The sequence below is a fragment of the Geotrypetes seraphini genome, chromosome 3 (genome assembly GCF_902459505.1).
Source record: "Geotrypetes seraphini chromosome 3, aGeoSer1.1, whole genome shotgun sequence".
NCBI lineage: Eukaryota > Metazoa > Chordata > Amphibia > Gymnophiona > Dermophiidae > Geotrypetes > Geotrypetes seraphini.
In genome coordinates, this window is record NC_047086.1 from 7,754,079 (window position 1) to 7,768,448 (window position 14,370).

A 14,370-nucleotide genomic window follows, 5' to 3' on the forward strand; every position below is an offset into this window, starting at 1 on the left:
TCCAGTGAGTACATCCGCAGTTTTTTTAGTCTTTCTTCATATGTGAGATCCCTGAGCCCCAAGACCATCCTGGTAGCCATTCGCTGAACCGATTCAATTCTCAACACATCTTTCCGGTAGTGTGGTCTCCAGAATTGAACACAATACTCGAGATGAGGTCTCACCATGGATCTGTACAGTGGCATTATGACTTCAGGTTTTCTGCTGACAAAACCCCTACGGATGCAGCCCATCATTTGTCTTGCCCTGGACGAAGCCTTCTCTACCTGATTGGCAGCCTTCATATCATCGCTAATGATCACTCCTAAATCACGTTCTATTGTGGTCCTGGACAAGGTTTCACCATTTAGTGTGTAAGTTCTATGTGGATTTTTTTTGCCTAGGTGCATTACTTTACATTTTTTAGCATTGAAGTTTAGCTGCCAAGTTGATGACCACTGTTCCAACTGTCGTAGGTCCTGCGTCATAAAGTCAGGCACACTGCTTTTGCCTACTATGTTGCATAGTTTGGCGTCGTCGGCAAACAGTGATATTTTTCCTCTAAGCCCTTGGGTCAAATCTCCTATGAATAAATTGAATAGAATCGGCCCTAAGACGGAGCCCTGAGGTACTCCACTCGTCACAGCTGACGTTTTGGAGGGGGTACCGTTTACCATCACCCTTTGAATCCTACCATCTAGCCAATCCTTTACCCATGTAGTGAATGTATCCCCCAATCCCATCGATTTTAGTTTGTTCAACAGCCTGCGGTGTGGTACGCTATCAAAAGCTTTGCTGAAGTCCAAATATATCACGTCCAGGGACTCCCCGGCATCCAGATGACTGGTCACCCTGTCAAAGAAGTCAATCAGATTAGTTTGGCAGGACCTTCCCCTGGTAAATCCGTGTTGGTGTGGATCACGTAAATTTTCTTCGTCTAGAATTTTGTCAAGATTCTGTTTGATCAGTGTTTCCATGAGTTTGCACACTATGGATGTAATACTCACCGGTCTGTAATTTTCTGTCTCTGTTCTGCAGCCCTTTTTGTGGAGTGGAATTACGTTAGCTGTTTTCCAGTCTAGGGGTACTTTTCCCGTGCGCATGGAAAGATTGAAGAGCACGGATAGTGGTTCAGCCAGAACTTCACTCAGCTCTCTGAGTACCCTGGGGTGTAGATTGTCAGGTCCCATGGCTTTGTCTACTTTGAGTCTTGAAAGTTCGTGGTAGACGCTACTGGGTGTAAACTCGTAATCATGAAACAGGTCATTTTGGCTGTCTCTTATCTGTAGTTGTGGACCAGCTCCCGGTGCTTCACAGGTGAATACTGAGCAGAAGTATTCGTTTAGCAGTTCTGCTTTGGTATTATCAGATTCTGCGTAGTTTCCGTCTGATTGCCTAAGGCGTACTATCCCATCTCTGTTTCTCTTCCTGTCGCTAATGTACCTGAAGAAGGATTTGTCCCCCTTTTTAATATTCCGTGCTAGATCTTCTTCTGTTTGAAGTTTGGCTTCCCTGACTGCCTTTTTGACAGCCTTAGATCTGGCCAGATAGTCTTCTTTTGCCTCCTTTTTCCCAAGATGTTTGTAGGTGATAAATGCTTCTTTTTCTTTTTAATGAGGTCCGAAATTTCATTGCTGAACCATTGTGGGTTTTTGTTTCTCCGACGTTTGCTTACTGTATTTATGTAGCGGTTAGATGCTTCGTTCAGAATGGATTTTAGATTTGACCACATAGTTTCCGGATTGTCAGTTTCTGCATGGTTTTGCAGCTCCTGATGGACAAAGTCTCTCATGTGGTCGAAGTCTGCGCCCCTAAAGTTGAGGACCCTCGTTGCTGAGTTTGATTTAGAGAAGCCTTTCCTGAGGTTGAGCCATACCATGTTGTGGTCACTGGAGGCCAGCGTGTCTCCCACTGATACTTCCGAGACACTGTCTCCATTTGTGAGTACCAGGTCCAGTATTGCCTTTTCCCTGGTGGGCTCTAATACCATTTGTTTGAGTTGTGTACCCTTTATGGAGGTTAATATTCTTCTGCTACTACTCGTAGTTGCGGAGAGGGTGTTCCAGTCTGAATCTGGCATATTGAAGTCTCCTAACAGTACTGTGTCACCGCGCAAAATGATGTTCTCTATGTCCTCAATTAATTCCTTGTCTTTGTCTTCCTGTTGTCTCGGAGGCCTGTATATCACACCGAGGTAAAGGCATTTTTCATTCCCTCTGGCCAGGTTTACCCAAAGTGATTCCCCTGTGTATCTAACTTCTGTGATCTTGGTAGTTTTGATATTATCCTTAGTGTATAGCGCTACCCCCCCTCCAAATTTGCCCTCTCTGTCTCGACGAAGTAGATTGTAGCCTGGTATAACCATATCCCACCCATGCGAGTCTGTGAACCAGGTCTCGGATATCGCTACTATGTCAAGGTCAGCATTCCTTATCTCTGTTTCTAGTTCCAGGATTTTGTTGCCCAAGCTGTGTGCATTAATATACATTGCTCTCCAAATTTGTGATGAGATACCTATCCCCGCTAGTGTGACTCCTGTTTTTTTGTGTATACTATGGGTACTTACCTTAGGCTAAGAAGTGTGGGTTTTACTTGCTTCCCAAGGGCGGATCCTTGCTGCTCTGGTATGTATGTATGAACCCTCCCCCAACTTACCTAGTTTAAAGCCTTCCGAAGTAGGCGTGCTAGTCGATGTCCAAAAACTTTCTTGCCTCTCCTTGTTAGGTGTAGTCCGTCAGGTCCCTGTAGTCCTTGTAGCGCCTCTCCGTGGTCTAGGAATCCAAAGTTCATCTCTAAACACCATTCTCGAAGCCACTCGTTGGTTCGATGGATACGCTCTTCCCTGTCTCTGCCTTTGTCTCTTACCGGGAGAATTGATGAGAAGACCACCTGTGCTCCTGTCTGCTTCAGCTTTCTTCCAAGGGCCTTGAAGTCTACAGGGATGTTGTCTGATGTGCTTTTGGCAGTATCGTTGGTACCTACATGAATGAGAAACATAGGGAAATGGTCAGTAGGTTTTAGAAGTTTGTCTATACTGGTGGTGATGTCCCGGATCCTGGCTCCAGGGAGACAGCAGACCTCCCTCGACTGCAAATCTGGTCTGCCTCTTAGCATGGAGTCTCCGATGACCACCACTCTACGCTCCTTCCGAGGGGGGGGGGGGTCGAGCAGTGAGAACTGTAGCCGATGTTCTGTGTTCGGAATCCTCCTGAGCCCCCTCTGTTTCATTCTCGACAGTTCCTTCTCCAATACAGTTCATTCTCCAATCATTTCCTGTATTCCGATCGTTGAATTTAGAGCTGTAGGTTTGGGAGTGCCAAGGATGGTCTTGTCGAGGCTTCGTTCTGTGATATGAGACAGTTCCTGGATGGTATCGTCGATGAAGGCCTCATCCTCCCTGATGCACCTCAGGCGTTTCACCTCCTCCCTGAGGCTCCGCAGTTCCTGCATAATGTCCTCGTCCGCTTCTACCTGTCTTGTCTCCTCTGTCTGCGTAGAGACCGAAGTATACTGTGGGAGGGGGATGGCCTCGGTCAGCACTGAGACATCTGTTCCCCGCTCAGTGGCACTCTCTGCCTTCTGTGTAGAGTCCTTGGCCATCCCGGGGTCTCTCCAGATGCTGGAGTGTTGAACTTGATAGTAGTCTTGGCGCTCCTAGTTCTCCCTGCCATTTCAAAAAAGAGAAAGAAAGAAAGAATAAAATGAAAAGGAATGTGAGTTTGCCTGAGTGTTTGCTTGTGTGTGATAAAGGAGAGTATCTGTTTTTGTGTGTAGGAAGAGAGGGGTGTTTCTGGCTCAAAGTGGAAAGGGTTCTGTTTAGAGAAGAGAGGAGTGTATCTGGATGAATGTGGAAGGGCTCTGTTTAGAGGCCCTTCTTGAGGCCCTTCGCAAAGGCGCTCGCCTTCGCCACGCGCCGAACGGCTGCGCGCCGTTGGCCCGCCTCCTTTTATGGAGGGGCCCGGCGCCTACTGCTGATGCGTTGGGGGGGGCGGAGCTACTCTCGCCGCTTCCCCGATGCTAGAAAAAAAAAAAGAAAAACTCTTAGGCTTTTGCCGCTCGCCTCGCCTGCTCACCACGCCTGCCGAGACTCCTTCCCCGTCTCTCTCAGCCCCTTGCCTGGTCTAAGCAGTGGCGGACCGTCGGCTCGCCTCCTTTTATGGAGGGGCCCGGCGCCTACTGCTGATGTGTTGGGGGGGCGGAGCTACTCTCGCCGCTTCCCCGATGCTAGAAAAAAAAAAAGAAAAACTCTTAGGCTTTTGCCGCTCGCCTCGCCTGCTCACCACACCTGCCGAGACTCCTTCCCCGTCTCTCTCAGCCCCTTGCCTGGTCTAAGCAGGAAAAAACATTATTTACAATGTCCAATGTGGCACGGACAAGAGGACATGGGCTGAAGCTAAGGGGGGACAAGTTCAAGACAAATATCAGGAAGTTCTGCTTCACGCAACGAGTGGTGGACACCTGGAATGCTCTGCCAGAAGAGGTAATTGCGGAATCCACCATTCTAGGATTTAAGGGTAAGTTAGATGTACATCTCCTTATGAGTGGCATGAAGTGACATGGGTAGGGGTAGGCTAGATGCACTTCTCTTTACGAGAAGCTTTGAGCGATATGGGGACCAAAACTATGCCAGGGTACACCTGGCGGGGCCTCCACGTGTGCAGATCGCCGGACTTGATGGACCTAGGGTCTGTTCTGGAGATGGCGCTTCTTATGTTCTTATAACAATGGGTTCCGAGACCTTGAGAATGCCATGTCCTCCATTGGATCTGAGTCAGGTTCTCCACTCCCTGGCTCGTCTGATCTTTAAACTCCTGGATGGGATTTCTCTGATTTTACCTTGAAGATCTCTTTCTTCGTTGCGGTCCCTTCTGCACAGGGTCTGTCAGAGCTTCAGGCTATATCATGCAGGGATCCTTTTCTCCGCATCACGGAGTCTGTAGTTGTTTTGAGGACCATGTCTTCTTTTCTTCTGAATGCCCACTTTCTCTTGCCATGCTGACCCCACCTCCCCCGTACAAGAAAAAATGGCAGAAGGGATTCCCACTCCCTCCTGCCATGGCAACTCCCTCACCCCACACGGCAACGAAAAGGCAGGAGGGATGCCCACTCCCTCTTGCCACCAAAGGCCTACTTCCATGCCAGGTGCCCCTCTCAAATATTCCCTTTCTTTAGGCATCTGAGCCAATCAGGGCTTTAGACCCCTCCCAGTGCATCATATGATGCACCAGGGAAGGAAAGACCCACCATTTTGATCTGGCAGGCCCACAAGTGGGACAAACTGAGCTTCTCTTCCACTCCAACTTCTCTAAAAAGGTACCCGGGGGGTTCAGAGGGTTAGGGGGTTCAGGGGCTCTCCGATGGTAAGAGGGAGTGGGCAACCCTCCTGCATTTTTTTATCAGGAAGGGGGAGGGTAGGGTATGTTTGGAAGGGGGCGCCTGGTGGCAGGAGGGAGTGGGCATACCTCCAACTGTTCCACTACCTTGGGAGAGGGGTGATCGGCATGGCAGGAGGAAGTGGGCATCCCTCCTGCCAATTTTCTTTTGCAAGGGGGTGGGATCAGCATGACAGAAGGAAGTGGTCATTCCTACTGCCGTTTTCGCTGGCGTGTGGGGTGGGTTCGTGGTGCCGAGGAGGAGTGCTTTTCTTTTTCTTTTCTTTTTAATGGGACAGATATTGTGTGTGGCATCTGTGCCCATTTAAAAAAAAAAAAGTTCCCTGCCCCGAACAGTTGAGTGGCAGGATGCTGCTATTTGGGGCTTCCCCTGTCTCTCAGCTGTTCAGGCGTCTCGTGCCAGTTCTGCGCATGTATGAGAGTCGCTCTCAGCGATCATTGGACGATAGAGTCAGGGATTACGACAAACATCCGTGTGAATCATTTGCATGCAGACTTTTTAGCGCATCAATTGCTCTTTCTGAATAGGTCAAAAAATCGGATTGGTGCATCTAGGCTTCAATGTCTAATGCCACACCAGCAAAACCTTTTCTTTTTTTGCAGGTAAGAAGGATTTCACGTGTGACAAGTGTGGCAAATTTTTCAGTCAGAGAAGACAACTGAAGAGCCATTACCGAGTGCACACAGGTACAGCTTTTCTCCCATTCTGCTTTAGGGCCTCTTCTATATAACATAACACTTTATTTTTATTCCACAAAATCTAGTTCTGTGCAGATAACAAAATAAGAAAAACTGCACAAATACAGTAAGCTACAAAATCATAATCAATATAACAAAACCTATCAAAGAGCCATTATTACTTCCCAGGAAACTTTTAAAACAAATAAGTCTTCAGTAACTTTTTAAATGAAAATACGATGCTTTGGTGGGGTGAAACAGGTCCTGTTGGGGATTTGTATTTGGTGGTAGTTGAAAAATTGTGCACACCCGAATTGACGCAGTTCTCACCAATACTCACTTTCTAATCAAGATAAGTTAAAAAAAAACTTGTTTAAAGCGTAAATGAAAATCAGTAATGTGATTAGAGCATAAACAATAGTGGCAGAAGAATGCCCTCAGTTTTTCCCCGATACTCACAATAAGAATCGGGGGTCTGATAAATAAGGTTTATTAGAAGAAGTCAAAAAAAAGTATAAATGAACTGAAAAGCTAACAAAAATAATTGACAAAGTTAGAAAATAGTTAATTGAGCTGTTAAATGACAGCTTGAATAGTGATAGTTATTGTCGCTGAAATAAATTTTCACCACAATAACCAAAGGAGAAAAAATCTATATGATCCTTGATGTGGTGCTCTGAGACTTCTCACTTTCACTTTTTTGCTAGTAACTTTCAGTGGTTTTCCTTGTGAGTATCTAGTATTGTTTATGGAAAATTGAATTTTTTACATTTTTTGGTACTTTGATTTTAGCAAAGCCTTTGACAAGGTGTCGCATAGATAGCTGAGTGCCTTTAGTATGGGACCTAAAGTGATGAACTGGATTAAGTTAAGTGGAAAGAGACAAAGGGTAGTGGTAAATGGAGTTTGCTCCATGGAAAAAGTGGAATGCCGCAAGGATCTGTCCTTGGGCTGGCTCTTTTTAACATCTTTGTGAAGTGATATTGAGATTATCTGGTAAAGTTTCTCTTTTTGTGGATGATACAAAACTCTGTAATAGGCTAGACACCCCGGACGGTGTGGATAACTTAGTAACACAGTAGATGACGGCAGATAAAGATCCAAATGGTCCATCCAGTCTGTCCAAACTGATTCAATCTAATTTTTTTTTTCTTCTTTTTCTTAGCTATTTCTGGGCAAGAATCCAAAGCTCTGCCTGGTACTGTGCTTAGGTTCCAACTACTGAAGTCTCCGTCAAAGCTCACTCCAGCCCATTGACGCCCTCCCCAACCCATCCTCAACCAAACGGCCATATACAGACACAGAAGTACTGACCTTAGTTCTTCACTATTTACTATTATTTTCTGATTCTAGATCCTCTGTGTTCATCCCACGCTTCTTTGAACTCGGTCACCGTTTTCCTCTCCACCACCTCTCATAAGCGCATTCCAGGTATCCACCACCTACTCCATAAAGAAGAATGTCCTTACATTGCTCTTGAGTCTACCACTCCTCAACCTCAAATTATGCTCTCTGGTTTTACCATTTTCCTTTCTCTGGAAAAGATTTTGTTCTGTGTTAATAAATTTCAAATATTTGAACGTCTGAATCATATCTCCCCTGTCCCTCCTTTCTTCTAGGGTATACATATTCAGGGCTTCCAGTCTCTCCTCATATATCTTCTGGCGCAAACCTCCTATCATTTTTGTCACTCTCCTCTGGACCATTTCAAGTCTTCTTATGTCCGCCGCCAAATACGATCTCCAAAACTGAACACAATACTCCAAGTGGGGGCTCACCAACGATCTGTACAGGGGCATCAACACCTTTCTTCTACTGGTTACGCCTCTCTTTATACAGTCCAGCATCCTTCTGGCAACAGCTACCATGTTGTCACACTGTCTCTTTGCCTTTAGATCTTCAGACACTATCACCCCAAGGTCCCTCTCGCCTTCCATACATATCAGCCTCTCACCTCCCAGCACATACGGCTCCTTCCGATTACTAATCGGTTTCCTTTTTCTCTTGTTTTTATTTTCTTCACATAAAGGTCCTTAGCCATTTTTATTGCTCCTTTCAGCTTAGACCACTATTTTTCCACTTCTCTTATGTCCTCCCTTCCTAACAGCTCTTTTTTCAGGTACTCTCCCATTTTATTTAAGTCTGTACGTTTGAAATCTAGGACTTTTAAGTATTGTGCGGCCGCTCTCCACTTGAAGCTGTTATATCAAACCAAACCGTTTGATGATCGCTACTTCCCAGGTGACCACCCACTCGAACATTAGAGATACTGTCCCATTTGTGAGGACCAGATCCAATATCGCTTTTTCCCTCTTGGGTTCCGTCACCATTTGTCTGAGCAGAACCTCTTGAAAGGCATCCACTATCTCCCTACTTCTTTCTGATTCCACAGACGGAACTTTTCGGTCCGCATCCGGCAGGTTGAAATCTCCCAACAGCAGCACCTCCTCTTTCTTTCTAAACTTTTGGATATCCACAATCAGATCTTTATCAATTTGCTGCGATTGAGTCAGAGGTCTGTAGACTATCCCCACGTAGAGGGAGGATCTAGTGAAACTCGAGGAATGTTCCAGAAGTTGGCAGCCAAGATTTAATGCTAAAAAATGCAGGGTCATGTACTTGGGCTTTAAAAGTCCAAGAGAACAGAATAGTATAGAGGGTGAAGTACTTCTGTGTATGAAAGAAGAGCGGGACTTGGGGGTGATTGTGTCTGATGATCTCAAGGTGGCAAAAGTGACAGTCTAAGCCAGGAGGATGCTTTGGTGCATAGGGAGAGGAATGGCCAGTAGGAAAAAAAGGAGGTGATAGTACCATTGTACAACTCTTTGGTGAGGACCCATTTGGAATACTGTGTGCAGTTCTGGAGACCCCACCTTCAAAAAGATATGAATAGGATGGAGTTGGTCAAAAGAGCTGCTACAAAATTGGTTAGTGGGCTTTTAATGCGTATGGGGACAGACTTAGAGACCTCAATATGTATACTATGGAAGAGAGGAGATAGAGACGTTTAAATATTAATGTACAAAAGGTGAGCCTTTTTCAAATGAAGGAAAACTGTCATAGGATGAAGTTAAGCGGTCATAGTTTCAGGAGTAATCTAAGGAAATACTTCTTTACTGAAAGGGTGGTAGATGCATGGAATAGTCTACCGGTATAGCTGGTGGAGACAAACTGTGTCTAAATTCAAGAAAGTGTGGGCCAGGCACAAAGGATCTCTTAGGGAGAGGAGATAGTGGATGCTGCAGATAGACAGACTGGATGGGCCTTTATCTGCTGTCATTTTTCAATGGTGTGACTGTATCCCAAAAAAGATATAGTGGCATTAGAAAAGGTACAGAGAAGGGCAATGAAAATGATAAAAGGGATGGAACAACTTTCCTATGAGGAACGGCTAAAAGCAGCTAGAGCTTGGAGAAGAGATGGCTCAGGGAAGATATTTAGTTTAAAAATTTATATTTCGCTACATCCACAGTTCTGAGCGGATTACAATTTATGCAAGTTGCAACAACTTAAAGGCATTTTTTTTTTTTTTTTTTTTAACTCCCCTTTCCTCCAGTCCCAGATGGGCTCACATTGTAAGTTAAAATGCCTAGGGAAATAGAGAAAAATGAACAGTATTATAAATATGTACATATCTAGCGAAATAAAATAAGAATAAAAAATAAAATAAAACAGGAAGACAAAAGATGAAATAAATCCCAACAGAAATAAAACAAACTAAAGTAAAAACAAGAGAAATAATAAATATTATAATAGAGTTCTATAAAATACTGATTGGAATGGAACAGGTAAACATGGATACCATATATACTCGAATATAAACTGAGATTTTTTTGGACAAAAAATGGCCCAAAACTAGGGGTCACTGTTTGTATTCAAGCTTCCAGCTGACCACTGGCGTGACTATCCTCCTCCTCCTCTTTGAAATCCAGCATCGCTATTCTGCATTCAGCCCTCTACCCCAGCCACCTCCAAGCGCATCACTATCCTGCATACAGCCCCTTCTTGAGCTGCTGACCTCCATTTATGCCCCCCCTTTGAACCGCTATCCCCCATACAAACCCACCCCCACACAGCATTGCGCTTACCCATTGGTGCTACTGCGGCCCCTCTGAGATTCTCAGAGAAGGCGGGAGCTAGCAGACCTTGAACATGCATTTGCTGGCAGTACTCTGAGTAATAACTGATGTTAATTGTTTATTATTCATTTTTTTATACTAGTAACCAGCAAATACACCCTTATTTCTGGGATGTTTTGATGTATTTATTAAGCTGACTCCATTACTTTTTAAAATTTATTACAAGGTCATTTACTACCGGAATGTAACCAGTGTCATCGGAAATTCATGGACACAGCACAACTGAAAAAACACCTGCGATCTCACACAGGTATGTTTATTTTATATGCTGCTTGGCTTATAAAGATCATGGAGATGTTCAAAATTAGTAACAAAAAAGAAATCCATATCATGATAGGAAAGCATCTAACAAAAAAGTGTAATTCCCTACTTCCCTAAGATCTGTTAGCCAAATCTTTCAAGAAAGAGAAGAGGTCTCAGAAGTCATTTAAAAGATTCTACAACATAGGCCCTAACCAGAGAAATGCACATTTTCCAATTGACTCCTAACGAGCTTTTGCTGGACTCAAGATGACCATCCTATGATCTAACATAAAGCATATCTAGAGAAGCTAAATAATCGTATAATAGACCCTTTGGTACTATTAGGTCAAACCTATAAGTTCTCCGGGTGGTGCATTTGCTGGAGAGTCTCAGCGAGGTGCTCAATCTGTGGAAGAGTCATCTTGAGCCAATGTGAGACTTGGAGTTTCTGGGAGTCAAGTTCCTCACGGGCCAGCCCCAGGTGTTCCTGCTAGCATCCTGGAAGATTGAGCTTCGGAATACCTTTAGGGCCCTCCCAACCGCCGTGGTCCAGGCATCTCCCTCCCTTCCCCTCACCTTCACTGGCGATTTTCATTTTTCTGTCTCAGATAGTGGATGGAAGGAATATCCTGAGGATTGGAGAAGAGCGGATGTGATGCCAATTCACAAAAGTGGTCGCAGTGATGAAGCGTGAAACTACAGACCAGTAAGCCTCACTTTGGTTATTGGAAAAATAATGGAAATGTTGCCAAAAGAAAGGATAGTGAAATTCCTAGAATCTAATGAGTTACAGAATCCGAGGCAACATAGCTTTACTAAAGGTAAATCGTGCCAAATGAATCTGATTGAATTTTTTGAATGGACCAGAGAATTGGACCAAGGACATATGCTAGATGCAATTTACTTAGATTTCAGCAAAGCCTTTGACACAGTTCCTCATAGGAGGCTCATGAACAAACCTGATGGGCTGAAGTTAGGACCCAAAGTGGTGAACTGGATTAGAAGCTGGCTGTCGGATGCCAGAGGGTGGTAGTTAATGGAATTCGCTTGGAGGAAGGAAAGGTGAGTAGTGGAGTCCCTCAGGGATTGGTGCTGGGACCAATTCTGTTCAATATGTTGTGAGCGACATTAGCGAAGGGTTAAAAGGAAAAGTTTGCCTCTTTGCGGATGATACCAAGATTTGTAACAGAGTAGACACCGAGGAGGGAGTGGAAAACATGAAAAAGGATCTACAAAAGTTAGAGGAATGATCTAATATCTGGCAACTAAAATTCAATGCAAAGAAGTGCAGAGTAATGCATTTGGGGATTAAAAATTTGAAGGAGCCGTATATGCTGGAAGGTGAGAGGCTGATATGCACGGAGGGGGAGAGGGACCTTGGGGTTATAGTGTCTGAAGATTTAAAGGCAAAGAGACAGTGTGACAAAGCGGTAACTGTTGCCAGAAGGATGCTGGGCTGTATGGAAAGAGGTGTAGCCAGTAGAATAAAAAAGGTGTTGATACCCCTGTACAGGTCATGCCCCACTTGGAGTATTGTGTTCAATTTTGGAAACTGTATCCTGGCAAAAGATATAAGACTTAATGCGGTCCAGAGGAAGGTGACAAAAATGGTAGGAGGTTTGTGCCAAAAGACATATGAAGCCTGATTGGAAGCCCTGAATATGTATACCCTAGAGCAGTGGTTCCCAAACCTGTCCTGGGGGACCCCCAGCCAGTCAGGTTTTCAAGATATCCCTAATGAATATGCATGAGAGAGATTTGCATACCTGTCACTTCCATTATATGCAAATCTCTCTCATGCATATTCATTAGGGATATCTTGAAAACCTGACTGGCTGGGGGTCCCCCAGGACAGGTTTGGGAACCACTGCCCTAGAGGAAAGGAGGGACAGGGGAGATATGATTCAGACAGGGGAGATATGATTCAAGTACTTTAAAGGTATTCACATAGAACAAAATTTGAGGTTGAGGGATGGTAGACTCAAGAGTAATGTTAGGAAATTCTTCTTTACGGAGAGGGTGGTGGATGCCTGCAATACACTCCCAAGGGAGGTTGTGAGAGAAAAACGGTGACAGAGTTCAAAAAAGCATAGGATGAACACAGAGGATCTCTAATCAGAAAAGTATGGTATATATTGAAGAACTAAGGCCAGTACTGGGCAGACTTGCACGGTCTGTGCCACATATATGGCCATTCAATTGAGCATGGTCTGGGATGGATGGTTTAGATCAGTGTTTCTCAACTCAGTCCTGGATTACCCCCCTTGCCAGTCAGGTTTTCGAGATATCCACAATGAATATGCATGAAAGACATTTGTATATAATGGGGGCAGTGTATGCAAATCAAGTTTATGCAAATTCAGTGTGGATATCCTGAAAACCTGACTAGCAAGGGGGTACTCCAGGACCGAGTTGAGAAACACTGGTTTAGATGAGCTGGAGTGAGCTTTGACGGAGACTCCAGTAGATGGCTCTGGGTTTCTGGCCCAGAAATATCTAAGAAAAAGAACAATTTAAATGAAATCATTAAATTACAGAGAGTGTATGTTTGGGCAGAATGGATGGACCATTCAGGTCTTTATCTGCTGTCATTTACTATGTTACTGTGTAAGATGAGGAAAGCAGAAACCAGACAACAAAGGTAGAAAAAAAATTATATTTCTTTTCTTTTTTTTGCTTTAGGATAAAGTAGTATTGTAGTTGTGTTGATAAACATTTATAAACAAAGCCCTGCCAGCTGAAGATCTCTTCCTCTAGTTCGGCAGCCAGAACTTTGATTTCGTATAAAATGACGATTGTACAAAATATTGTTTCTTTTTATACTGTAATAAAATAAGTTCAGTATAAAACAATTTGAGGCTTGGGTGGATGGGATCAGATGGTTTGCGGGGACAGGGCAGAAACGGGGACACGTGTCATTCTCTAGGTTGGAGGCTCGGTGCCCAGAGGTTCCCACTTGTTGAGACCTCTGCCTAGGTGATGACGTAGACTCATGTTGCAGAAGTCTGCTACCAGCAGGATCAACCCTCAGGGTCACTTAGCTAGCCAGTCTGCTTTTGTATTTTTTAAGCTCAGAATCTGGGCAACAATACAAAGGCTACTGGTTCTTCATACAAAGAACCAGTACTGAAAGAAGAATCAGGCTCAGACAGATACTCCATATGCTTAATTGTACCAAAGAAAGATTCAGACAACTGGAGGCTAATTCTGGACCTCAAGTTGGTCAGTGCTGCACTAAAAGTGCTGCATTTCCACATGAAGATGGGTCAGTCATAGCGTCAGGCCTATCTCCACATTCCTGTTTTTATGGCCCATAGGAGGTACTTGTGATTTCATGTGCTGCAGCAGTATTTCCAGTTCTCGGCGCAAACCTTTAGCCTCATGACAGCACCTCACACTTTTACCAAGGTGATGGTAGTGGTGGCAGAGCACCTCCACAAAGCAGGAATCCAGGTGCCACCCATATTTCGATGATTGGCTTATCAGAGGAAGGCAAACTGGCAGTTTTGAGAGTGGTCCATATTCTCCAGGACTTGGGATGGATCAACTTCATGAACAGCTAGCTGGAGCTGACCCAGCATCTGGAGTACCTGGGAGTTTTGTTCAACATGGCCTTGAGTTCGACTCCCACGGCATGACACTATCTGCAGGTCCTGGAGTTGATGGCTACAGCCATAGAAGTAGTCCCTTGGGCAAGAACGCACATGAGACCTCTCCAGGACTCTTTTCTCAATGGTCTCTTCAGATAGACTTGCTTCAGCAACTGTTTCCTTGGTTACCAGAAGTGAAGAGTAGTCTGCGATGGTGGCTGCAGCCAACTGCCCTCTCAAGGGACATGCCTGTCTGAATTTCCTCCTGGGAGATTCTATCTAACATAGAAACATGATGGCAGATAAAGGCCAAATGGCCCACCCAGTCAGCCCATCCGCAATAACCAC

At 44.6% G+C, this 14,370-nt stretch overlaps 1 protein-coding gene across 5 annotated transcripts in view; it reads left to right on the plus strand.

Annotated features, from left to right (window-relative positions):
- ZBTB24 (zinc finger and BTB domain containing 24) overlaps window positions 1–14,370 on the plus strand; it is a 104,371-nt gene that overhangs the window by 56,735 nt on the left and 33,266 nt on the right. For all 5 annotated transcript variants that reach the window (XM_033938991.1, XM_033938986.1, XM_033938988.1 and 2 more), the window contains exons 5-6: window positions 5,976–6,059; window positions 10,356–10,439. In XM_033938991.1, coding sequence (XP_033794882.1) covers window positions 5,976–6,059; window positions 10,356–10,439 — 168 coding nt within the window. The remainder of the gene's footprint in view (window positions 1–5,975; window positions 6,060–10,355; window positions 10,440–14,370) is intronic.